Source organism: Linepithema humile, chromosome 8, assembly GCF_040581485.1.
Source record: "Linepithema humile isolate Giens D197 chromosome 8, Lhum_UNIL_v1.0, whole genome shotgun sequence".
NCBI lineage: Eukaryota > Metazoa > Arthropoda > Insecta > Hymenoptera > Formicidae > Linepithema > Linepithema humile.
The window spans coordinates 10,855,706-10,880,985 of record NC_090135.1 but is presented as its reverse complement, the minus strand read 5'-3'; the positions used below and the strand labels follow the sequence as shown (position 1 = coordinate 10,880,985).

Here is a 25,280-nt window from a genome sequence, read left to right as displayed (position 1 = left end):
TGAGAGGATCTGCTTTTGTCCCATGTCGCTACGTCAATTTTTCGCTGAGTTATAGCGTTTTGAAAATTCAGCACGTGTGCCGTCTATAAATAGACTGAAGATGCGCCGCGTGGAATGCGGAGATGCTATTAATAGTTGACCTAGATTGATCAGTCATGTGGAAAAGGCAATGACCTGAAACACTTGTATAGATTGCGTGGCAGTAGCGCCGGTCGGCCTATGTCGGAATTTGGTCGGAATCCTTCGGGAGATCATGCGCATGGGTCGATGAAATTATCAATCTCTCATCGAAAAGTGCAATAGACAAGTGTCATATGAAAAGAGAAAGGTTGAGTACGTTTGATAAGACCAGAATCATTTATTTCAGGTAATTAATTTGAAAGATATTATCAATTAATTACAAAAACAAAATTAATCTTTTCGATACTTAACATAACAATGCGAAATAGATGCTATCAGCTCGGTTTGCCAAATTTATAGGTTAAGATTATTTATAGGTTAAGGCATGTACATATGCATTTTGTGATTGCTATAAATGCTTTTTTTCAGATAGCATAATGTCTTAAATATAATAAACGTTGCTAATATCTTGTCACTCTAAACTTTAAAATTAAACTTTAAAATTACTTTAGAATGGCAAATCTGAGATAATTTTAAAATTATTAGAAAAACACAAATGCATCATATAATATCAAGTTAATATTTTAGCATTTATCACACAATTGGTTATATAATTGATTATTGTAATTTCGTTCACAAGTTTGTCACTTTAATGCCCGACGATAGCTGAAGAAATCATAAGTCTATTAAATCGTTAAGTGCGCAAAGGAGGATTACCTTGTTGCTCAAAAAACTGTACACACAAAACAAGAAATTTTGGTATTTTAAATCATTATATATTTTAAGGATATTATATAACGAACTCTATCTGACAAGGAAAGTGATGCTATTGTCCTGATTTTGATGGGTTTTAAATATGTTATAGAATAACTAAAAATAAGAGTAGAGTAAATATGTGTGAAGGCGCCGAAGGATCTCTCCTCTTGCAGCAATCTACAATCTGCGGGTCTAGTGGGGGTGGTAATAAAATTTATATAGCACTATGTGTAATATGTAAGTGCACTAGTGTACATGTGTGTGAGCTCAGATCCGTGGGTTTGCTAAGCCCAAATGACTGTACGGTTCAGCCATCTTTGCGGGAAAAAAATAAGAGATACATAGTTTTTTATATGTGCTTAATTGCATGTTAGGGGTTGAAACAACCTCTACAAGCTAATGCAATGTATTTGATTATAAGGAAATATTGTTAAAACTATAAGAGATATTCAGGTAAGGGTTGTTTAATTTCTTGAACTGCGATTGAGCACGTATAAAAAAATGCAGGTCTCTTATTTTTAGCTATTCTACAACATATTCAAGCCCATCAAAATCGGAGGGGAACACTTGCATCACTTTCCTTATTAGTATGTGTAGTATGTGTTTTTATCTATCTATATTGTTTTCTCATATAATTATTTCAAAATAATAGCTCTGTGTTAATTGCTTGATTTTTCATCTCATGCAACACAATTAAAATTGTTTTTAGAGTAATTATGTTTTATACGTGCAAGCTGAAAAAATGCACAATGCTTTGTTTTTTTTTCAATAATTGAGTAAAGCAAAAAATGCACTTGTGAGAAATTTGCAGTAAAATTCTTATTGCGATGCCGGGTTAAAAATAATCTATAGACAATATATTACATATTTTTTACATAAAAATTATTTATTTACTATAATATACTCTACTTTTAACATACTTCTAATTAGAATTATAATGAAAACATTTCTGTTTAAGATTCGTGCTGCTTGAAACTCGTACATGCGCAGATTTGCTTAATGCTGAAGACGCCGCATGGCTGCATGTACCAGCATATACATTCTCCAGTCCCACCATTGCCTCCACGCTGAGTTACTAAGTCATATAATCGCTAATTCGTTGATTAAGCAAGAATTATCGACAGTTTGAACAAAAATTGCAAAAATGTTGACACGAATATCCACGATCGTTTGCCGGCAAGGGCTATTAAAAACAAATATGATATCACAGGTAAAATTAATGTTTCTATGTTTTTAGAGGTTAGAGGATTATAATAGTCAAAAATACAAATCACATAAAGTATAAGATATCTGAAAAGGAGAAGAACGATTAAACAATTCTATACCTGAATGACAAACTGGGAAAAATTGTATGTGCATGGTTAATGCAAATGTATCAATTTTATTGTATATCTTACCAATAATTATTCAGAAAATCTTTATATAATATTTTTTTAAGTAAGTCTTATACTATATGAGGCATTTATTTATTTTTTATTTATTTTTTTTCGATTTTACATATAATTTTTGTGTAAATGATATAATTTAGTGTTGTTTAAAATACAATTTTGCTAAAAAAAAAATTTAATTGTGTTGTTTTGTGTTTATTTAGAAAGCAGTTACACACAGGCATATTCATTTAGTCACTCAAGTAAACAGGACTCCCAGAAGCAATTCCTTGCTGAATTTATACAAACACTACAGAGTTACAGGAATCTCTTTGGTTCGTTACGCCAGCACAAACGAAATACCATCACAAAGCAGTCCATATGATGAAATACCAGGTATTTGTAGAAATATTTTCCAGCATTACGTGACTTTAATTTTTTAATGTTTGTGTTATAATAAATATTAAAAATGTTGTGATTAAAGTAGTCAATATTATTGAAACTTTCTACTATTTACTATTTGTTAATCTGCATTTTATATGTATATATATATGTAGATCCACCAGCACCATTACAGGAGATAGTGGAAAATGTTGTGACAATGCATCCAAACGGAGAAGCAACTTTTGAGAGCTTAGGTCTTGGTGGTTATGGTCCAGTCGGACTTATACAGAATTTTCTAGAATTTATGCATATAAGTTGTGATATACCATGGTGGGGAGCAATTGTCGTCGGTATTCTTTCTTTTATTACAAGCTTATAAGATTATTGCAATTAAAATTGTAGTCAAAGCATATTTTTATATCTTGATTAATAATAGCTCATAGTTTTTGTACTTTCTAGTAATTGTGCGTTTCTTCTTAAGTGTCTTTTATATCATTGTCTTTGAAAAAAAAAATAATATAAGATCATACATCTGTTATAGATTTTTAACAAAAGTTCTAATTGTGCAATCGTGTTTCAGGTACTGTTTGTGCAAGGACTATTATATTCCCGTTGGTAATAATGTCACAAAAGAATGCGATCAAATTCAGTAACCACATGCCTGTGATACAAGAGCTGCAAAGGAAAATGACGGACGCTAGATATTCCGGTGATCCACTCGAAAGTATGCTAAGAGAATTTTGTAAAGAATTTTTATCTTGTTCGCCATTGAGGAGGATTATATATTATTCTTGTAACAGGTGCAAAGGCAGCGGGTGAGTTGATGAATTACATGAAGAAAAACGGAGTTAGTGCCGTGAAGAATATTATGATGCCATTAATCCAGGTCTGCAATGCTTCTACACATATACGCGTGTAAAAGAGTAAAAAATGTGATAAGAAAATAATTTCTTGCTGATCTTTTCAGGCGCCGATTTTCTGCTCCTTCTTCTTCGCCCTGAGAAGTATGACAAATTTACCTCTGGACAGTTTGAAACAGGGCGGCTTTTGGTGGTTGACGGATCTCACTATACCTGATCCTTATTATATAATGCCTATAATTACTAGTGTGACAATGTATATCACAATCGAGCTCGCCACAGATGGTGTTAATCTCCAAATGATGGGCGTGATGCGATACGTCGTACGAGTTATGCCCTTCATCCTATTGCCGTTCATGATAAACTTCCCTGGTGTAAGTTGCAATGATATCGATGTTGCTTCAGTCTTGATTTATGGAGGATTACTTTTAGGGAACGTTTGTGTTCGTGAAATATTAAATAAGCATTTATTTTTTCAAACATGTGACAAAGTATATTTCTTTATATATTATTTGTAGGCTATTTTGACGTATTGGGTGTCAACGAATTTCATTTCCCTGATACAAACTGGCGTATTAAAGATTCCATATGTAAGAAAAGCTCTGAAAATGCCCGTCCTCGTAAGACACAAGCCTGTACCGTCAGTTAGTAAAAAAAATTTTATCGAAGAATTCAAAGAATGTAAGTGTTACATTACATATGTTAAGATATACATAGAATCATATAATTAAATTTTAGATTAAAATTTCACTTACCTAAATTAAAGCAAACATGATTGCAGATAATACAAAGAATATATATATAGTAAAAGTACGATACATTAAACATGTATATTATTTCGATTTTAGCTTGGACAAACATGAAGATATCAAGGCAGTTATCTGAGAGAGAACGAGCGGATGCAGTGCAATTTAACAGCGCTGGTAAAGGTCCCTTAGTGAAAACATTTAAATATGATCCGATAAAACAAAAAAAACAATCGACTGTTCTCACGAAAGGTAGATAATAGTTTCATTCATAATGTAATTTGATTTTATTGTAATTAATATTAATGTAATTTGATTACATAATATGCAATATAATTAATTCGCAATTGTAGTTACAATAAAGCAAATCTTATTTAATATGAAATCCAGTTCTAATAACCTAAATTGCTAGCGTAAAATATTGAAACTATATTTTCCTAATACAAAGCATGAAGTTGTATAAAAATACAAAAATATTGGCTAAATGTGGGATATAACAAAACAAAAAAAAAACCAATTCGACAGATTTAAGAATTAAGTATGTCTTTATATATAAGTATTTCTTGTCCCAATTTCTGTATAAAAGTGTATTTTATATATATATATATATCTGCGCTAATCTTATCTAAAATGTATGAATTGCATATCTGTTCTTATATAAAGTGTATTAATTGCATTAATTAAGGAAGGTTTTGGAAGTTCTATTTTTGTTTCATCACATATCTTCATTAAAACGTGTGCTCTTCTTCTGGACTGAGTGATCTCTCGACACTCTGCTGTGTAACAAAAACACTTTGCGTTTTTGCCGCCAGATTTGCTTGCTGAAAAACAAAACAAATCTTTTAGTATCTTTCACATTTTTGCAATATTCTTAAATCGTAATTTATATATAATGTCGGCGAACACAAGTGAGAAGATGTGAGAAATCTTACCTGCGTTATTGATGTATTAGTGTGACTACTGGTCGGCATGCATACTACAACCAGTTTTGGTGTAGAACCTTGCAGGTGCGTCTTTTGCTGGCCGACATTGGTCTGTGCTAATTTAACTTGTTGCTGCTGCTGCGACTGCTGCTGTTGTTGCGGCTGTTGCTGTTGCGTCTGCGGCTGCTGCGTTTGTTGAATTGTTGTACCAGTATTTATATTAGAGGCAGTGGGTGTCTGCGAGCGCGATTGCAGAATAACAAATTTCTGCCCGCCAGTGGCGGCGGTTCCGCTGGCATTTCTACTCGCGCCAAGCATAATCGTGCGACCTGCTTGCTGCCCGGGACTCGGACTGGCCACTACAAATGTCACATGGCACAATGTCGCATATTCGGAATGCGCACACTACTGTTGTCAATAACAGTGCACTCACCTGTTTGAACGAGCGTTTTTCCTGTGCAGTTAGAACCTTGTTGGTTTGTCGTTATCGCCGTAGTTGTTGCAGCTGTGGTTGTTAGAGCGGCCGGTTGTGTGCGAGCTTTCACGACTGCAGCGCATAACGCAGGACCTATGTATCCATAATCCTGTTTGTACTCTTCCACATAATCCGGTGGCGATCGTATCGTCTTTAAGACTGGAGCAACCGATTTCTAAAAATATTTTTTCAATCATTAAAGATGTATATTATTATTGCAATATAAAAAAAAAAACAGGTTCTTAAAGTTTTACAGAAAGACATAAAAAAACGATAAATTTATGTTTTAATAAATTAAAGATATATAATATAATTTTTTAATAGAAAATTTTTATACTTTTAGATATAAATCTCATAGTTCTCGAAATTAAATTACCACAAGCAAAGTTTTAATGTGTCCTGCTCCATTCTTGTCCACGCTGGATAGTCCTTGCCCCTCGATGCACGATTCAATGCGGTCGGAGATGGATTTAATTTTGGGAATAACCAAAGCTTTGATCACCTCTGGTCCTAATTCACAAAGCCCCTCAATCGCTCCATAAAGGGACGCTAGCGGTGTCTAAACAAGAAAAATCACTCTTTACTTTCAGTCACAGAATACTTCAAGATCTTATTTTTATGATTTTTAAGTGGAATCACTACAATACGCGGTTTTTAATATGTAAAATTGAAAAATAAAGAGCAATATAAAATCAATTTTTTGACACATTTTTGATAAAAACAAATTATTTTTCTATTTTCTCCATCTATTTCTTTTCTAACCATGTTGCTGTTACCTGCTGATTCTTCGCCAATGCTTGGCTAAACATACGGGTGACTCTAGTTTGTACGTTATTCGTTGAGGTATTAAAATTTTTACATATTTGCGCCATCAGCCGCGAAGCAAAGTCTCTCAACGCCCAGTGATTGTCTGCGTCTGGTCTCATACATAACTGTCGAGAAACTATACAGGTCGCAACCGATGGTATCAGCTCGTGAAGCTGAAAATTATAACATTATTACATTGAAATGAAATAAATACGTTAAATTCATCATTCGAGTTAAAAAAAACAACTTACATATTTCTCCAAGTAGAGACTCGGATTATCAAGTAAAGCCTTAACCATCCGCATGAGATAGATAAGCAATGCAAGATGATTTTGTACTACATTAACTCGCACACCCTCCGCGATGAAGGTGCACATACGAGCCAGCATCTCATGTAGACCCGGATCTGCCGAGAGGGACTGAAGAGCTTCGGCTCTGCGAGCTTCATCAGACCCAACGCAAGCTTCCGTTATTTCTTTGTAATATAATTGCTGTTCCACGCTAAGCTCATGTGTTGCGAGCTGTTTCACATGAACTGTCTCCACATTCCGTAACTTCTGACTTTTTCCACCACCACCCGGTTTCCCAACGCCAATATTTTGATTTTTGCTGGAAAGCTTGGTCGTCGGGTCGACGCTCTCCAGTTTCTGGGCATCTACGAAAATTAATGCAGTAATAATTGAAAATTGCAAGTATTTATAAATTATAATCATATTCTTTTTTAATTTCCTTTAAACAATTTCTTTATTTTTTCTTTACATTTTCTTTATTTTTTCTTGATAAGTTTAAAAAATATGTTCTTTATAAATTGTCTTTTATGTAAAAAAAAAAAAGAAGTTAAACAAACCTTTTGATACTGGTGGTGGATTTTCTGGTATAGTAGGCTGTACACCATCAATACACAACCAATGAGCACGCAATGTAATTTCCAGAGGTAGCTTAGGCCATGTTGGTCCACCAGCCATAGATACAACCTCGTTGAGATCAATTTCCTTCTCTTCTACAAAATGCAATTCCCTACCGCCGCCTGATGCAAAGCGAAACGGCACATGGTCCTTGGCAAAAAATCCATATGTTGGCTCAATGTTTTTTATTTTCAATGCGTGATCTATGTCATGAGTAGTCATTCGTTGGCGTTTTCCATGTCTCATAAATTTTACAGCATCCTATAACAAATAGATTTATTGTTATTATAAATGTACTATGTTTTAACATAGTATATTTTATTATTTTTATTCTATAAAAAGTAATTATTTATAAAGGTGAAATAAAATGTAAATACATAGAGTTCATACAACTTTACTAACCTGAACAATTTCTTTCAGTCTGTAACTCACTTCCTCTGCAAGATCCTTTGCAGCCTCATCCGGGAAATTACCAACGCCAATACTTTCCGCGATAACTTTGATAGATTCTTGAGACAAAGTTGTCCCATACATAGATTCATTTTCACTCATTTTGAAATAATTTTAGCGTCACGTTCAAAAATACATAACAGTTTTATTTTTATGCGACAAACTGCTTATTTTTGTAAACACCAAAAATTGTCAAATTATCTCATATTTCGATAAAAGCATATTCATTCAACGCTTTAAAATTAATATTCGTATCTCTCTGAAACAAGATAGATCACGTTTTCTCTAATTGTGAACTCCGAAACTTAACCTATCCGCACACTGCAACGCTGATACAACAATGTATTTACAATATGGCCATGGAATATATAATAGAATGGCTTTCTGTTGATATCTTTAATGTTAGTCTAAAATAGAATGCGCATGCTCAAAGTAAGGGTCATTCCACAATGCGTCGCAAAGTGGTTGTGCGTATGGAGCTCTCTGGGGGGAAAACTGGCAGGTCTGATTCAGGGCCTGTTCGTTTTAACTGCACTGGGGCAGCTCTGGGTTTGCTCTAAACAAGATAATACAGGACAAACTATTTATCTGTCCTGTATTATCCTGTGTAGAGCAGACCCAGAGCAGCCCCAGTGTAGCTAAAACGAACAAGCCCTCAGACTCTTATTTCTAGAGACTATCATTGGGTGATGGCCAGCGCCCAAAGCCGACAGCGCCATTTATTTGGATTGGACGCGTTGCAGAATCGGCTTGTGTTGAGAGGCTTCACTGCTTCACTGTGGAGTAAAAGGATCAGGAGCGTATTCGTATAATGACGCGATTGTAAACTCTCACGATTCTTACAATCGGAATACTCGAAGATCATGCCGCGAGGAACAATCATTATCGCTTCGCGCACTGATAGCTACGCGTGGCTTTATTCCAACGGTAATTGAACGGTTGTGTTTGAGGAGAAAAGACGTCGGAAAAACGAAGCAAAATGTCTCTAAGCGCCAGCGCTGAGAATCTGTCGTCCGAAGGACAAGTAAGTGAATCGACGCCTAGACGACGCTGATTATTTCACGCGTGACTCATGCTTTCTTCGGCTACTGCCACACCTGTTTCTTTATACCATTTATTTTCATCTATTTTCTTACATTTATTCACGCCGGTTTTATATATAATTTATGTTCGCCAGTGTATTTATGTTCTGACTAAAAATACTTTGTTTCAACTTAGCTACTGTTCTAAAAATAAATTTCATTAAGTATTTTTCAAGTATACTTTGTAAAAGTAAGATAACTGAGAAGCTTTTCATTCTCTTGATTGTGATTGTTCTAAAATGGAAATTATCAACTCTATTTTTCTTTGTCCAAATCCAAATCTTTCCACTTTCCATCCTTTATTGATTTGAAACATTTTTCTTTTTCTTGTTTCCATTTGGCTTCTAAATAGTTTTGTTTCTTTCGCTGATGAAAACACATGCATTTCATGTATTTTAGGATTGCTTCATGGAGTATTAATCTATAAAATTCAAAAAGCTTTCAAAAATAAAAGACAAATAATTTAACTTTAATAATGTAATTTGGAATTTGCTCCATGTTAAAGCATGAAAACTATGAAGGAATTTTTTCTGTATCAAAATAACAAATAAATTATTCTGTTATTTATTTGTGGAAAATTGTTTTCCACTGTTTTTAAATTTGATCACATAATATTCAAATCACCAGTTTTGTTTTATATTACGACTCTTCATATACATAAAAAAATTACCTTATAAGTACTTATTGAAAAGTTTAAAATATTGTCTCTTGATTGTTTTATGAAGCTTCTCATTCTATGAATTTCTACGAAGAATTCTTTTCATACAACAAAATTCAGATATAGCAGAAAAATTGAGGTACATTCCACTACAATTGCATAAATGTATCTTTGTATAATACAAAATCTCAATTAACTGGTTGGAATAGCAATCTGTATATAATTTTTTATAAAAATCGTGTAATATGTGATAATGTTTGTGATGTTTATCAGAATAGCGAGAGATGGAACATGTGTCTGGAACTGGCACTGGAAGGCGAACGCCTGTGCAAAGCCGGCGACTGCAAATCCGGCGTGGCGTTCTTCCAGGCCGCAATCCAGGCTGGTACGGACGATCTGCGTATATTAAGCGCAATCTACAGCCAACTAGGCAACGCGTACTTCTACTTAGGTGACTATGTCAAAGCAATGCAGTATCATAAGTTGGACCTGACGCTCGCCAGGAATATGGGCGATAAACTCGGGGAAGCCAAATCCAGTGGAAACTTGGGCAACACGCTGAAAGTTATGGGCAAGTTTGACGAAGCCATGATATGCTGTAAGAGGCATTTAGAAATTTCCAAAGAAATTGGAGATAAGGTACGCTTCGACAGCGTTTATTTACTGCAAACACTTTAATCAGTTTTTAAAAAAGAAAATAAAAGATAAAAACACTCTTTAAAAGTCAAGAGTTTTAAAACCAAGTTTTATTTTCTACACATTAGCCACTTGTTTGCTTTTATATTCTTTTCTTCTTAAATTTTTGAAGTTTATTTTAAATACCTTTGTTATTTTTAATTAATAATTTTATGATATGTAGCTCAGCGAAGGAAGAGCCCTGTACAATTTAGGGAACGTGTATCACGCTAAAGGCAAACAGGCAGGTAGAATAGGCCATCAGGATCCAGGAGACTTCTCCGAGGACGTCCGGCAGTGCTTGCAGCAGGCTGTACGCTATTATGAGTAAGATCTCGTCTAATTCACTATTTGTTTGAATTAATACGTAAATACACATGATTTGCGTTGATGAAATGTGTGACACAATGTTTTGCGCTTTTTGCAGAGAAAATCTAGAGTTGATGAGGGAATTGGAAGATTCCGCAGCGCAAGGTAGAGCGTGCGGCAACTTAGGCAATACATTTTACTTGTTGGGCGACTTCCAGCAGGCCATTCATTACCACAACGAACGTCTAAAAATTGCCAGAGAATTTGGCGATAAACCGGCCGAGAGGAGAGCCAACAGCAATTTAGGAAACTCGCATATATTCCTGGGCGAGTTTGAGAAAGCTGCACAACATTACAAGTAAATATTACAGCTTTTAGCTACTTAATCGCATATTTCGGCTTGAACAGCGCGACTTTTACCTTACAAATTGCATAATTACTGATGAAAAATGTCTCTTAACTTTCAGAAGAACCTTAGTCCTCGCGCAGGAGCTGAGCGATCGCGAAGTAGAGGCACAAGCGTGCTATTCTTTGGGCAATACGTACACTCTTCTGCGGGACTACTCGGCGGCCGTTGAGTATCACTTGTGGCACATGAGCATAGCTCAGCAATTGAAGGACCGCGTTGGCGAGGGACGCGCCTGCTGGTCGCTCGGCAATGCGTATGCTGCGATGGGCAATCACGAAAAAGCGCTGCACTACGCGAATCTGCATCTACACATCTCGAAGGAGCTGGAGGATCAGATGGGCCAAGCTACCGCGCAGATGAACATCGACGATCTGCAAAAGATTCTCGGTCTGGAGAAGAATCAGCAAGAGAGCAACAAGGAGAATGTGAACACGCAGAAGCTTCCCGCGAATGCAACGTCGAATGTTCCGACAACTGCATCCTGCAGATACAGACTCAGGCGACAAAGCATGGACAATTTGGATCTTATCAAGGTTGACATTTCCCTAGTTTTTAGGCATTTTCCTCTTCTGAAAATTATATTTACTTGGAATGCATCGCACTTACTGAATTAATTAATTTAAACTAACCGTTGTTGTATGTGTTTAGCTCACACCTGACGCGAAGCAGAAAGACAAATCAGAAATCGTGCTGGACAAAGGTAGTAACGCCGCATCCCAATCATCTCAGAAGGAAGAAGATAATTTCTTCGATTTGCTGTACCGGTTTCAGTCGGGTAGAATGGATGATCAACGTTGCGCGCTCAACATAAAGAACAATTCGAAATATCGAACAATCTCACCGGAAGCGTCCGACATGGAAGACAAGTGCGTGATAATTTTATTTTGAATAAGCGCTATTATCGCGATGATCAATGTATTTTTTTTTTACAGCTAATGATATGATTTTTATTTTTAGAGATGGAGAAGATTTGCTAGAATTAATCGCCGGTATGCAAAGCAAGCGGATGGATGAGCAACGAGTGACGTTACCTTACCTGCCAGGATTGAATACCAATCAGGATGCGGATGATTCCTTCATCGAGATGCTCGTTAAATGCCAGGTAGACGCAGACACGAACATTGTAACATTCAGTCAGAGTTTCATACATATAATTAATTTATTGTTTATTTTACTAGAACATAACATTTGTCAGATTAGGTTAAAACTTTAGAATGTACATTTTAATGTTATATTCTAGTTTATTAATTTAAATGAAAGTTTATAACATTGCAAGTCTTTTTATATTTAATCTATTTATTCAATTCAATACCTAGATGAAATCTTTTTTCTTACCTATATTTTTTCTTCCTGTTCAAACACACTGTACTTTTGTGTGAAAAAGGACATTGTTCAAGAAGTTATGTGTATTTGCTTTCAGAGTTCCCGTTTAGAAGATCAACGTAGTCCTCTTCCGGCTGCATCAACGTTGCAGGACTCCGAGGAAGAAAGGGGACGAAGAGCCAACGGAACCGCTCAATCAGGTTCCACCGTGCCCGAAGAGGATCTTTTCGCGCTAATACAAAGACTTCAAGCCGGACGAATGGAGGATCAAAGGGCTTCCGGACCCGGCAAGGCATGCTAGAAAACAGATATTGATTTAATTCCTTTTCTTCATAATTCTTTTCCTTAAATTCCATCTCTTAGATCCTTTATCTTACGTATTCTCGACTACATTATCAATTCCTTCGCTAATTGTTTATTCATTATTATATTTCTATTTTATTGATTACTTAAGAGAAAAGGTTGGTACTACATCTGAACGGCCTGGCTCCGTTCCAAAAAGGCAATGCTTCGAAATGCCTGATTGTGAGAACCGAGCTCTGTGCCAGAGTGCGAAGACACCCGTTTAAGTGTCGCAGAGAAGTTGGAATAGTCGAACGAAAGACATTTCTCGTTATCGAATGCTAAATCGAACACATCGAATACATTACTTCGTCTAAGAATAATACAGCTCTTTTTTCAGTCAGCTATATTAAGAAGGTTCGAAAGTTTCAATCAAATTTGATTTAAAAATTCTGTTACTGCGCGTACATTTCTAAAGTACGTTTAAATGACTGGTAATTGCTACACTAAAACTATTTAGACAATGTCGATTAATCTTTTCGATACAGATGTATACTCTTATAGTGACACACCTTTCTCAGACGTCCATATCCGAAGTAGATGTGTTATTTCTTGCAAAAATAAATAATTACTTATTTGTCTAAATAACAATTTATTTAAAAATAAATAATTATTTACTTTTTTGCAACTGTGAAGCACTTTTGCTTAGACCTTGCATTCAGTTCGATTGAAGACACCTCGGATTTCTGAATTTGCATTTTTCCTCAATCTTCTCTTAAATGTGGAAAGTATAAAAAAAAAACTAGCCTAGTTTTTGCACTCAGGCCTTGGATTCCGTTCAGATAAACTTAATTGTTTATTCGCGTAGGTACTGCCGCGTCTATGTATAACGATAAATACTCTTGTATTTTATTGCTTTTACGAATTGCAAAAAAAAAAAAAAACAGTTGTGTAAAAGCATCGCGAATGCAATAATGAACAACTTTTCAGTTAACCGTCTAATAATAATAACTGCCGTTAGTCTCTGGCTACTTGGTCGAATAAATTACTGTGGAGTAAACTGGATGATGTGAGAACTATTTTCGATAGATCAATTATTTGTCGATCGTAAATGTTGAATGTAAAAAAAAAAGAAGCATGAATGTTAAATGTAATACGGGCCGACGACATCGTGACTGATGTGACATGCCAGTAATTAACTCCGGTTTTAGTATTATCAAGAACTCTACTACGCTCGTTTTACACACGGAGCTATAATCGCGCGTGCGAAACGGGTTTTTCCGAACACTGCCAGTTTGAGGGTGTGAATGATTTTCGGACGTTTCGTTCGTGACAAGCAGGAAGAGCCCCTTTAACGTTCACATCCTCAAGATTGTAGTTTTTATTATTTTATACGTATATATTTCTTTTGCGTATCTTCTCGACTTACTTTAATCTATAAGGAGAAGCATGGATTATTTTTCTGAGGAATATATTATGCATATAAGCAAAATTGCGTAGCGGGTGAGAAAAGTATTCGTGCACCGCCGAATTTCACTGTTTGGTAGCTTTTTCAGTTGCGAGACGACTGCGAATAAACAACGTCGACGTACAAATGCACTGCATGGGAAAAAGTCAAAAAGTAAAGTGAGAACTGATTAATCATTTCAGTGGCGATAAACACGAGACATTCATTTCTCAATCAATTTTTTTACAATATATATTTCGTAGCATTTTACAAACGCTCTCATCCGCGATAAAATTTTTTGATTAATTGAAACCAAGTACGCATGTCTTTGACTTTTGCAATTTTTGAAAATTTATGCAAGATATAATTTCTGAAATGTGCAAAAACTTAATAGCTTCATTAAGTGTTTTAGCAATATGGTTTTATAATTAACTAATTTTATTAACGGTGCACACGTAACGATCGCTATGCGCAGATTGCGAGCAAATATACTTTACTTTTTGATTTGCTTTTGCGCGTAGGATATCTATATTGTATAGCTAACGCTGAATCAAATATTTTTTAAAGATTTTAGATGAAGAAGAAAGTCACGAATCATTGTATAGTTCAAAGGTTGATGATGTATAAATATTATTTTTACTCATTGTATGTTCTCAATAGGACAGAAACTTATAACAAATGTCAGTGCCAAAGATTCTCTATGCTAAAAGGAAAATCTGATAAAAGAGGGGGAAAAAAAGAGAGAACTTATTAGATGAATTTCTCTATCGTCGTTGCTGCACGAGAGTAGCGTTTTCGTAAAAATTTATTATTCTAGTTGAAACAAAGGTGTTAACGAAATTGTGGCTGATACTCTCTCTATTCGAGATAGTGAATATAATTTTATTCGCCCTACATGTTTTAGAATCATCGAAATAGCTTTCTCCAGACTGCGTTTTTCGTCTTAATTTGTACATTATAACTTTTCGGAATTTCGGAACTCGCACTCGTCGCGAGATATTAACGATATAAGTTCTACGAGTAGTATAGTGCTAATCGAATTCCATTCTGTCCAATAATGATATATACAGGATCAATAAATATATATACCTTTTTCAGAATTCCAGGAGTAAATATTTTATTTTTTACCCCGTATACTTTTGTTATTTGAATATGTCGCTTTACGTTCCTTTTCACGATATTTTCCTTCCGATGTCAAAAAAACATCGAAAGCTTCTTCGCTCCTGAAATTAATCGTCATCCTGACACGCGGACGTAAACATGCTGTGGCCGGAATGGAAGGATTCCGATCTGAATAACGAAAAATGGGAAATCCCCAAAGGCGGGTTGTTCCTGGATGCAGAAACTGTCACGATGCCGCGATCTTTGGAGCCTGATCATTGGATACGAGCGAAAGATTTAAAGCACTTAACTGTACTTTCACTATTGCTTTGATGCCTTAAATAAATATATTAGATTGGGAACCGAAATATTTCAGGGTGCTTTGACGGTATACACGTTGACCGCAGGATATCCGGATCTAATTACTAACAATAAACATTTGTTGCATAGCGAGGTATTTTTTCAGTTTTAACTAAGCGGGATTCAATGGCTTGCATAAACTGCTGCAGGAAAATTGCTAGAAATAATAATAATAATTTCTAGTTTGTAAGATGGTTTATTTCCGCATTCATAAATTTGCAATATTGCGGCCGGGAAGGATTGGAAATCAGCGGCGAAAGCTCAAACTTTGTCTGGACCAATCGCCACAATCCCTGGCACGGCTGGTTGCACGTGTATTCCTTAAACAAGGCTGGAAAAAATACTCAGCATCGACCTTTGATAAATCCGAGTGGTGGGTCCAATATTTAATTTCGCAACACAATTCTTCGATGATCAATGTTGAAATTTTTAAACTTTTAAAACGAGAATCTAAAATATAGAATAATGATTTTTATATCATTAAAGCAACCAGCATACCACTTTAATAATTCATACTGCAATCAATATGCGTTAATATTTTACAGGAAAATATGTTATAAGATTATATTTTATGGGATGCTGGCGTCGTATTCTGATAGACGACACCGTTCCCGTAGATAAAAACGGCACGTTACTTTTGCCATGCACTTTTAACAATTTTGAACTGTGGCCGATGCTTCTTGCCAAAGCGCTACTCAAGATTGCCTCGCTAACTTGGAGCGAACTCCGCGAGGTCGTCGAATTTCATCCAATTACTTGTCTCACAGGTTGTATGAATTTTATTTTACTTTATTTTCCATTAACGTTTTATAAAAAATAATATTTATAAATCTATTTCGTTATTGATTTGTTGAGAAAAGATAAAAAAACTTCTCACATAAAAATTTACTGTTCAAATTTGGCGCCCTTGTTCAGCTAGCACATAATGTTGATTTTTTAGACTACTTTACTCTTGTTGGTTTTACGATTCAGCAGGTTAATTTTTTGTGATGGGGGTGCTAGCTTAACAAAGGTAAATTTGGCCGTACTTTTTACTTCTCGATTTCTAACATTTTTTTACAATAATCTTTAGCATGCAATAAATTTCGATTTAATAAACAATCATTTTTAATGATAGTCGTAGTATTGGTATTTTATAAAATTTATAAAGTGAAAATAAACACAGGCTGGACCTGCTTAACATTAAACGTCTCACATTTATCGATGCAAGACAAGTGGGACTTACTGACGAAATATTCCGAACACTTCGAATTGACGCCGCAAGCTGCCAACGATTATGTATCAGGTGTGCGCGCATGAAATGTATGTCCGCATATACGTTCTGTTTACACAAATCTAATTGCCGACGTTTCGATTGCGTTCTATACTTCCGAGTAGAAAGCTCCGAAACTATTACAACCGGCAAGACGAGGAAGGCTGGAGAAACTCTGCGGCTACACACCGAGAAATCTCAATTGGTCACGCTGTTTTTCCTCTTGGGCGACATGCGAGAACTCGGAAGCGATGCGGTGCCCGGTCTCTCGCCTTGCTGGGATCATATAATTTACATTATCCAATCACGCGATGCTCCTCTCGACCTGAAAGATGTAATACAAATTGAATTATTTCCTCTTTAAACATTATACAGATAATATTTTTTAAATCTGATTGTTTCATTTATCTATTGAGGAAACATGATGAATTTTTTATCACAGAAATTTTTTTCTTTTAAATTTGTTCCCATCTTTTATTTCTCATAACTTGATATCGCAAATAACACAGTCTAAAAATATGTAAAAAGATCCGAAGAATATTAAGATGCATTGAGAAATATCTTTCAGATATTTCTTTTGTGTTTTTTAAATGTTTGTTTCATTCACAAAAGACTACTTTTTTCTCGAAGGTGAAGCCACCGTTGGCAGAGTGGAAGAAGCATCGTTGGTTAAAGTGGGCCATTTCGCGAAATGTAATCGATCCTGCCGATTACTTCGTTCCGATCCGTTACTTGAAAGTAATCAGCCCTCTCGAAGAATGCAAAAAGAGCACCGCCTCAGTTTATGAAGAAAATAACATCGCGGGAAATTCTATCCCTCCGAGTGAGATTGAGCAGTCTGATAAAGCTGCACGGAAGACGAGATCCGAGAAAACACCAGATGTATTCATCGCGATGAAGGAGGAAGCAGCGGGAGATGTCAGTCGATGGGTCGACTTCAACAAGATAGCATCGTACGTGATCGAAGTGCATCTATTTTATAAGCTGCAATACTTTCAGCACTCGATTCAAGTAACAGACAACATGTTGAAAGCGACCAGCGAGAATCATAAAGCAGCAGCTACGAAAGAAATAAAAGAGGAGACAAGAGGTAGCTATAGAAACTATCGCTTCGATAAATTCAAAGCAATATGTGTGATTAATTAAATTTCAAACCAATTTATTTTAATATTATTATTTTTTATGAGAAGTTATTATTATATATACAATATAAAAATATTTTTTCGTATAAAAACACACATTGTATAATCCTAATTAATAATATTAATGAATTAATAATTAATGTTTAAAAATTGATTGAATAATTAATTTTTTTATGCATAAGAATAGAATAAAAAAGACAAGATTATGATCTAATCTCACCAAATTCTTTTCTTATTTAAAAATTTGCAGATATGAATAGCAACAGTTCAAAATTCAAATATAAACCTGTGTATTTGTTTTGCGACTCTCTGGACAAAAAATTCTTCCTGATCAATCTCTGTGCTGGATCAAAGGAGAAGAATGCCGATTTGCGACAAAAAAATTATCTAATCTTCGAAAAGTATAATTGGTTCTTCGGAGCAGATCAATCAGATCAATCGGTTACTATTTCGACGATAGGCAATAAATCGACCGTCGTAGAATTGGAAGGTGGCAGGCAACTTTTGCGAGTTTGCTGCCACTTGAATTCCGGCGTAGCGATTATTTCTTCCGACACGAGTTTCCACCTTGGAAATCGGACGGCTGTGCAAGAGCTGATGATCGTGGAATCCGACAGGATCGGGCGAACGTCGAGGATAATCAGCGCCAGCCTCTGTGAAGCTTATCGATCGTTCGGAACGAAGGATTATCCGATAACGTTGAAAGGCTACTATCGTAGCTACATGCCCAGCTCGCTACATGCATCTTCGAAAGAAAACAAAAATCTTCGAATGCTAATACACGATGCTTTCATGAAAGAACAAGTCAGATTGATCAAGGAAGCATTTCTTGATGAAGAACTCGGAAACATCCTTCGCTCTTTGAGAATATTTTTTCTGAATCCAAATATCAGACTAGAATACGATTTGACGACTCAGAAAATTTCTCAAGATTACACAATAAACGAGGCTAAAAGAACACGGTTTCACACATCGCGCAATGATAAAAGTTTCTTGAATAACGATCAAGCGGCCACGATAATTCAATCCTTCTTCAAGATGGCTCTCGTGAAAAAATATAAGCAGCTTCACAGTCCCGATGACGCTCTGCATGCGCAGGCTCGCAAAGAGCTTCTAAAAATATCCGACTTATTTGATTCGTCTTTAGCAAATCAATTAGTGAGAAATGTCATCAACAATAATAACAGTCTGCACGATCTGTATCCTTGCTACGCGGACTTTGCGCATGTTCTTAATATTCAGGAGCTCGACGGTGTCGTGGAAAGCATCAAGCACGAACAGTGGTTTCCGATTGTTCGACTCGTCGCGAGTCCAAAGCCCGCGGAGACAGTTTTTGCGGTCCTCGAGTTGCTGGTCGATCTTCCGCGTTTCGCGTTGCGTGTCTTCAGCAACCACAACGGACGCGAGATAACGCATGTTATGAATCACGTGGCTCGCTACGAATACATTCCGAATGGTTACACCGTGCTCGCTTACGGCTGGAGCGAGGAGCAACGCTTCAAGGAGCTCGACTGGACGATTCGCGCGATTACTATAAAAGGAGAACCTGCGCTTCATCAACTGGACGAGCAACGGCCTTTGTCTTTCGACACTAAGCCGCCCAAATTATTAGTCGGAGAATTGGTCGGTACATACATTCCGAACATCAAGAATTGCATCTCGCGGTGGATTCTGCGAGCGACTTCGGAAAGCGTCGTTTCGATGAGGCTGTCAGTCTCTTACGATTTCGCGGAAATTAGAATAAAAGTCACGGATGAAAAGGGCAACGTTTTGATCGACGAGCAAGGTGGCTCCAAGATTTTGTTACCCGTAATAATTTTGAAATATCCTGCTGAAAACGAAGATGTTGGAGCCACAAAAAATGAAATCAACAAAAATGCGATAGAAGAGAAGAATTCGTATTACGTAGAGGCTTTCGTGCTCAACGACAGTTGGCCTCTTACAGATATCGAATGGACAGTCGTAAATCGAATAAAAATGAGAAGTGCAGGAAATTTCGAAACGCAGACACAGTTCGGGAATGAAGTATCGTTAAGTTCGGACGAGACAACGATGAGAGACTCAAAACAGAATGATGATCAAGTTTTGGAATCGCCTTATTGGATTCTTCAGGTCGTTGCAGACGCTAAGAATGCTGTAGAGGTGCGTACATAATAATGTGTACATAGCTTAATCTAAATTAAAATACATTTACAAAGATATATTTGGAATGAGTTTAAAAATAATTAACACATTCTTTAGGATCAAATATCACAGAAATTATGAATTATGTTTATCGTGTATTTGTGTCAATTATTTATTATTAAATGATTATATTATTTCTTATTATTAAAATAAATACGTATTTATTAGCTCCGTCAAGACAAGAAAAGAGAGCAAGAAATAGCGTTACTGAAAGAATCCTGGTGGTCAAAGGATTCAGGTCGATCTGAACGTGGAAAGGAGCTGCGAGATACTTTCTTGAATATTCACGTCTCAAAAATCGAACCCGAAGCACTTGTGGACGAGAACGAAAAGCATTCGAAAATAATAAAGGATAAAAATATGACATTTTGCTTGTCGCATGCGAGGCAACGCAGAACCTTGAAGTCACCGGAGTTTCATCATCGTCTGCTCGCTTTAAACCTGACAAAATACGTAAAGGGAGATGAGATCGTGGAACAGTATCAGATAAAAACAAAACACGATGACGAGATACTGAGAAAACAACACGCTATGAACATCGCCGATAGCCAGGAGAATTATTCCAGTTATTTAGAAAACTTGGCCGATCTGACGAACAAACAGCTGCGGAGATACGCGAAATTCTTCAGAAAGAGAGAGGAGAATTTCTGGAAAAGAAGAGCTTCGGTGGATAGGGTTTGTGAAAGGAGGAAAGTTCACATTAAAAGTTTAACATCCGAGAGAGCGAAGATCAAAGAGAAAAAGAAGAATTAAGGAAATTATATTTTGCGGAGCAGCGCAATAATTCGCCGATTACGTTTATAAACGCAATCGTTGCAATGCAACAATTAATTGATATATTTAAAATGATAAAGAACTTGAGCAATTCAAGCGACGAGAGGATGAATTGAACTATTATCTGATAATAATAAGCGGCGACGGGCAGCTTTCCGCGGAGAAACCGATTGAAATGTTATTTTGAGTAACTGCTCTCTCGACAGCACGCTGCTCTTTTGCTTCGCGCTGATGACTGTTTACGATGTACCTTTTAATTACGCTTTCCTGGCCGCCGAAGAAAGAAATAACGGCGGTTCTGCCTATTTTTCATCCGCGACTAGTCCACGCGATCTAGCAGGATTTCTTATCAAACTGCGGGAGGAGAAAGAATGTTCCGAAATATAATGAATACTGTAAATACATGCAGTACTCCGCAAGTACTGCATTTTTATCATTAAAATGTATTATAAAATTATTGTAAAATATTTAAATTGCCAAATAATTATTTTTTAATACGTTTTGAATAATTTTTTTCAAAAATATGTTTTTATGTTCAACTAAAATCATTAATAATTAATTATTTTTTATTGCAATTTCCGCGTCAAATTGATTGTCAAGTTAAGTGCAATTTTAATTTTAGTATCAATTGCTGATAGTACAATTATATTTTTTAGATTGTAATTCTCCTTTTTTATAATAGATTTTGCGAGATGGAAGCATCTCGAATCTTAGGCTCATAGCAGATTATGCATTGAAGATTGAGATTCACGAGAAATCATTGATAATTCCGTGATCGGTTCGATCGGTCAAATCCCCTGTAATCTCAATACAATTTCAATCTTCAATACGTAGTCTGATACAGGCTTTGCGCAGTTCTTCTTCTTTTAATTTACTCGGGACAAGTCGAGCCGTTTATCGTATACGCTTGTACGCTGCGGTGGCATGCGCGCTGATTGCAGGTGCAGCTGCTAGTGCGTTCAAGATCGGCGGCAGTCCAGTTAGTAATCACTGTCGATCATGTTTGTGTTAGACGATCTCGTCTGTCGCGCTGCGAATTACAATCACGGTGCGTATCGCCGCATCTTATACGAGTGCATGTGCGTCGCGTAAATAGCGCGCTTACGGGGTATTTTACTTCGGAGCGCATAACTTAAAAGACAATTTTACTCGCTGCTTCAAGTATCTTTAGATTATTTGGCACGTTGGCTGCAATTAAAAAAAATAAAAATTTATATAACTATAAAATATCTGAAATAATAAATATAGTTAATTTAATTTTTCGTGTAAAAATAGATTAAAAGATCAGTTTAATAAAAAGTTTGTGAAAATTCTACTGTAACTTTTTGTAAGATCATATTAATACCTCGTAAGATCGGTTAAAGCTGCATTTACGACTGTGCAGCTTTATTTAACGAAGAATCTGTATGTCCATCATAACATCATCTCCACAAAACTATCTTCCATCGTAAAATAGTATCTGTCCTGACATCTGACACGATGCCGAACCCACCGGAGCAAGTCTCTATTTTGCATACGAGAGAAAGCAAAGATCGGCTCCTGGATAAAGCTTCCGTGAAAAGCGTGTAGCAGCGACATGCCTCGTTGGCTGTCAAGTATTCGAGTGAGAAAATTGTAAAGCTCCTTTTTCCAAGCTGCATACTTTGACAGTTCATATCTTGTGATACGTTAGTAGTGTATTAAATTTAAAAGGGAAACCAAACGACTTTAGGTCTTTTTGCTTAAACGGTTTCATTAAATTTTACATGATTAATATGCTTTGCGGTTAGAGCGGGTATTTTTTTTTATCTTATTTTTGTTAAAGATATAATTATATTTCTTTGCAACCAAAAGAATAATAAATAACACGCATAGCGTGCGCCAAGGATTTTTAAATTCAATTGTCACGTACACACGCTAGCCCTTACTAATGCACATTCTGTGTCCGCTGATATCGAACGTGTCGATCAATTGAGCCCACGTGGATGCGACACGCGTCATCGTGGTCGAGGAAGAGAGTCAGTCCTCGCTGACAGTCTTCGTGGACGCAGACTGCGGTGGGGAGCGATTTGCCACGCGGTTCTCGTTTTATCAGGCATCTCCCGGCCTCTCGACTTGCGCGAGTCGACTCCGGCATACCGAGTCGTGCTCGAATACTCTTTATGCGTCCCCATTAGCCATGTATCTCAGTTCTCTCGCCTTCTTTCCTCTATATAAATGTACGAGCTATTGCGCGTCGCCGCGTTCCCACCCGCATATCAAACCTGACCCAAGGATGCCGAAGAGCTCAATGCGCTAAATGCCGTCACCGACAATGACGATTACGTAACGCTAATGAAAAACAAAGCGCGCGGCCGATATACATTACACGGTCCTTGATCTCATCGGGAACTTTTATTTCATCTTAAACAAATCATTGAAGTTAAATTGATTTCGTTTTGTCTAACATCCAAATTTATATTCGAAATTGAAACTTTTGAATTACAGTCAATTGTATTTCAAATTCATAAATTATGATAATAATAAAACGATTCGCCTACGCACGCACGTAGTGAATTGTGTCCGCGTCACATATCCTATGCAAACAGATTCTGGAACTGTCGCCCTATTTCTACATTTAACCCAGGATTCAAAGGCCAATGTCATTCGGATTTCTCAATCGGAGCTGTTAAACCTCATTTGATAACGTTCAGATCAAGCCATTGTGGCGTGGAAGAAGATCCGGCGTTTACTACAAAATTACGAAAATTGTAAAAGCTCATCCAATATTAACTTGGAAATTACGAAAATGTGTAATGCGCCATGGTTTTGCAAGTCGAGAACACGCCTTTATTATATAATTATCGTAATCCTTGACGTAGCTATGGTCGCACAGCAAGAAATAGATTACATAAGATATGTATATAACGATCCCATGTACAAGTTGCAATAACGTTGCATTTTCTCGGAAAAATGTTATCGTAATCATTATGCAATTATTTATGTGATGACTTACGAGTAATTAACAATTTCAACATACTACAATTTTTAATTACATTTTTCTGTTGATAAAAAGTAGTAAAATAGACTTGAAAATTTTGTTGCCACCGTTATATTCTTTTATTCTCTCGACTTTCGCTGATTCTAAACAAATCATCGCATCTCAAATCATCGAAGGAAATAAATTAAAACCGATTACGTAATAAATCGACACGAGTAAAAGAAGCTTGCTCCGCCGACTTCCGCCAATTTCACGCAAATCGCATTCCCGACTGATCGATCAAGTATCGGTGTGCATCCTTTCGGAACATATGCATGCACACAACGCGTGCGCTCACACATGCGTGGTGTTAACAGCTAAGTAGAAGGGGTGGGTCTGTCGTCGTCATCGTCGTCTTCGTCTTAACTCAAAGAGAGGGAGAACGAGATCGGCACGATGCGTGAATCGGAGAAGGAGCCGAGAAACCGATACGGAGACAGAGAGAGCGGGAGATAAGGATGGCCGAAGATGCTGAAGGAAAGAGAAAGAGAGAGAAAGAGAGAGAGAAGAAGGCTTCCCCAGATGAGCCCTCTCCTCGAATCCACAATCTGTGGCTCCAGTCTCGCGTCGAGTCTCGTCGCGGCGCATCTTCCCGAGGTCTCCCGTCTCCCTTGGGATGTGATCGATCTCGAGCGGGCCGGAAAGTTGATCGCTAGTCAGTAAATCGGAAGTCGGAACGGGTGTTCGAAGGTCGACGGAGGAGCCGTCGGATCCTTTCATGTTAACTTCCTATTGGTGACGTGGGATTTTTCACGAGCATTCGATATCTGTACGTTGCTGTTTCCCGGATACTCAATTAACGCGCTGCCGTTTAATTAAATCGCACTCCCTGTGTAAAGAAATTAACACTTCAATGAGTCTTGGTCTTTTCTCCTGTAATTGCGAAACTGTACGATAACTGAAAAGTTTTTTTCAATGAAAATGATACGCGTCTGGCAATTTTCATTAAAAACTTAAGAAAAATTGATATTTATTTCAGCTGGTAATTAACGATTAACCAGCTATAAATGTTCATAAGAAATCAAAGATTACTTAAATTGTAAATAACAGATCTTTCAAAGAAAAATTTATGAAACAATCCGTTGAATAGCAAATCTATAATTCTTTAGGATCAAAGATTGAAAACGATTTGCGATTGTGAACATCTTAGTAAGAATTAAACGCCGATTGACGAGTAATCAGAGATTCATAAAACTATGATTATCCATTGAATCTTGATCGACTGTAAATGCCGGTCTGTAAAAAGATCTTTGCAAGATTCTTCGTGACACGCGTTCAATGGAAAGATATGTGAAGACACTTAACAGCACATCACCAATTATATCACAGATTATTCGTGGCACGAGTCGAGAATTTTTAATTGAATAAAGCTCGAGTTAAATCGAATAAGTCTCGATCCGTAGAGTGCTGACCTAAGCGAGTGAGTTTTTCGGGATGATCTTTGGTCGCAACTCTCGGACTCGTTCACGCATGATCACACGCGTCGTCGGG

At 36.6% G+C, this 25,280-nt stretch overlaps 5 protein-coding genes and 1 long non-coding RNA gene across 10 annotated transcripts in view; 4 read left to right on the top strand and 2 right to left on the bottom strand.

Moving 5' to 3' along the window:
• Positions 1-249: 249 nt before the first annotated feature.
• LOC105673802 (OXA1L mitochondrial inner membrane protein) lies at positions 250-4,618 on the top strand. Its single transcript, XM_012369710.2, has 9 exons — positions 250-367; positions 1,835-2,086; positions 2,468-2,639; positions 2,801-2,977; positions 3,208-3,351; positions 3,428-3,513; positions 3,595-3,861; positions 4,006-4,168; positions 4,336-4,618. The coding sequence occupies exons 2-9, from the start codon at positions 2,021-2,023 to the stop codon at positions 4,491-4,493; spliced, it is 1,233 nt and encodes a 410-aa protein (XP_012225133.1). The 5' UTR covers positions 250-367; positions 1,835-2,020; the 3' UTR covers positions 4,494-4,618.
• On the bottom strand, positions 4,010-8,160 carry LOC105673800 (TBP-associated factor 6). Its single transcript, XM_012369705.2, has 8 exons — positions 7,746-8,160; positions 7,286-7,604; positions 6,690-7,093; positions 6,408-6,611; positions 6,008-6,190; positions 5,590-5,806; positions 5,166-5,515; positions 4,010-5,054 (listed from the first exon to the last, which is right to left on the bottom strand). The coding sequence occupies exons 1-8, from the start codon at positions 7,893-7,895 to the stop codon at positions 4,962-4,964; spliced, it is 1,920 nt and encodes a 639-aa protein (XP_012225128.1). The 5' UTR covers positions 7,896-8,160; the 3' UTR covers positions 4,010-4,961.
• Positions 8,161-8,487: 327 nt separating this feature from the next.
• pins (G-protein-signaling modulator pins) lies at positions 8,488-15,078 on the top strand. The gene is made up of 8 exons (XM_012369707.2): positions 8,488-8,817; positions 9,807-10,172; positions 10,393-10,535; positions 10,636-10,875; positions 10,985-11,459; positions 11,575-11,792; positions 11,884-12,028; positions 12,347-15,078. The coding sequence occupies exons 1-8, from the start codon at positions 8,773-8,775 to the stop codon at positions 12,548-12,550; spliced, it is 1,836 nt and encodes a 611-aa protein (XP_012225130.1). The 5' UTR covers positions 8,488-8,772; the 3' UTR covers positions 12,551-15,078.
• The window catches only part of LOC105673771 (uncharacterized), a 192,051-nt gene continuing 179,181 nt past the window's right edge, over positions 12,411-25,280 (bottom strand). For all 4 annotated transcript variants that reach the window (XR_010891488.1, XR_010891485.1, XR_010891486.1 and 1 more), the window contains 2 exons: positions 16,881-17,016; positions 12,411-12,546 (listed from right to left, as the gene is read on the bottom strand). This is a non-coding gene — a long non-coding RNA (uncharacterized lncRNA). The remainder of the gene's footprint in view (positions 12,547-16,880; positions 17,017-25,280) is intronic.
• On the top strand, positions 16,606-21,288 carry LOC105673728 (androglobin-like). Its single transcript, XM_067360389.1, has 5 exons — positions 16,606-16,724; positions 16,817-17,025; positions 17,322-17,781; positions 18,084-19,975; positions 20,186-21,288. The coding sequence occupies exons 1-5, from the start codon at positions 16,643-16,645 to the stop codon at positions 20,768-20,770; spliced, it is 3,228 nt and encodes a 1,075-aa protein (XP_067216490.1). The 5' UTR covers positions 16,606-16,642; the 3' UTR covers positions 20,771-21,288.
• LOC105673760 (fibrillin-2-like) overlaps positions 24,322-25,280 on the top strand; it is a 30,902-nt gene continuing 29,943 nt past the window's right edge. For both annotated transcript variants that reach the window (XM_012369619.2, XM_012369615.2), the window contains exon 1: positions 24,322-24,558. The gene's annotated coding sequence lies outside the window, so the exon portion shown is untranslated. The remainder of the gene's footprint in view (positions 24,559-25,280) is intronic.

Coding starts and splice junctions, on each gene's coding strand:
- LOC105673728 (XM_067360389.1), top strand. CDS start 16,643: ATGCAAGACAAGTGGGACTTACTGACGAAATATTCCGAACACTTCGAA. Junction 16,725..16,816: donor TGCCAACGATTATGTATCAG/GTGTGCGCGCAT, acceptor ACTTCCGAGTAG/AAAGCTCCGAAACTATTACA. Junction 17,026..17,321: donor CTCCTCTCGACCTGAAAGAT/GTAATACAAATT, acceptor TTTTTCTCGAAG/GTGAAGCCACCGTTGGCAGA.
- LOC105673800 (XM_012369705.2), bottom strand. CDS start 7,895: ATGAGTGAAAATGAATCTATGTATGGGACAACTTTGTCTCAAGAATCT. Junction 7,094..7,285: donor TCCACCACCAGTATCAAAAG/GTTTGTTTAACT, acceptor TAATTTTCGTAG/ATGCCCAGAAACTGGAGAGC. Junction 6,612..6,689: donor GTCTCTACTTGGAGAAATAT/GTAAGTTGTTTT, acceptor TATAATTTTCAG/CTTCACGAGCTGATACCATC.
- pins (XM_012369707.2), top strand. CDS start 8,773: ATGTCTCTAAGCGCCAGCGCTGAGAATCTGTCGTCCGAAGGACAA. Junction 8,818..9,806: donor ATCTGTCGTCCGAAGGACAA/GTAAGTGAATCG, acceptor GATGTTTATCAG/AATAGCGAGAGATGGAACAT. Junction 10,536..10,635: donor CAGGCTGTACGCTATTATGA/GTAAGATCTCGT, acceptor CGCTTTTTGCAG/AGAAAATCTAGAGTTGATGA.
- LOC105673802 (XM_012369710.2), top strand. CDS start 2,021: ATGTTGACACGAATATCCACGATCGTTTGCCGGCAAGGGCTATTAAAA. Junction 2,087..2,467: donor AAACAAATATGATATCACAG/GTAAAATTAATG, acceptor GTGTTTATTTAG/AAAGCAGTTACACACAGGCA. Junction 4,169..4,335: donor TATCGAAGAATTCAAAGAAT/GTAAGTGTTACA, acceptor TTTCGATTTTAG/CTTGGACAAACATGAAGATA.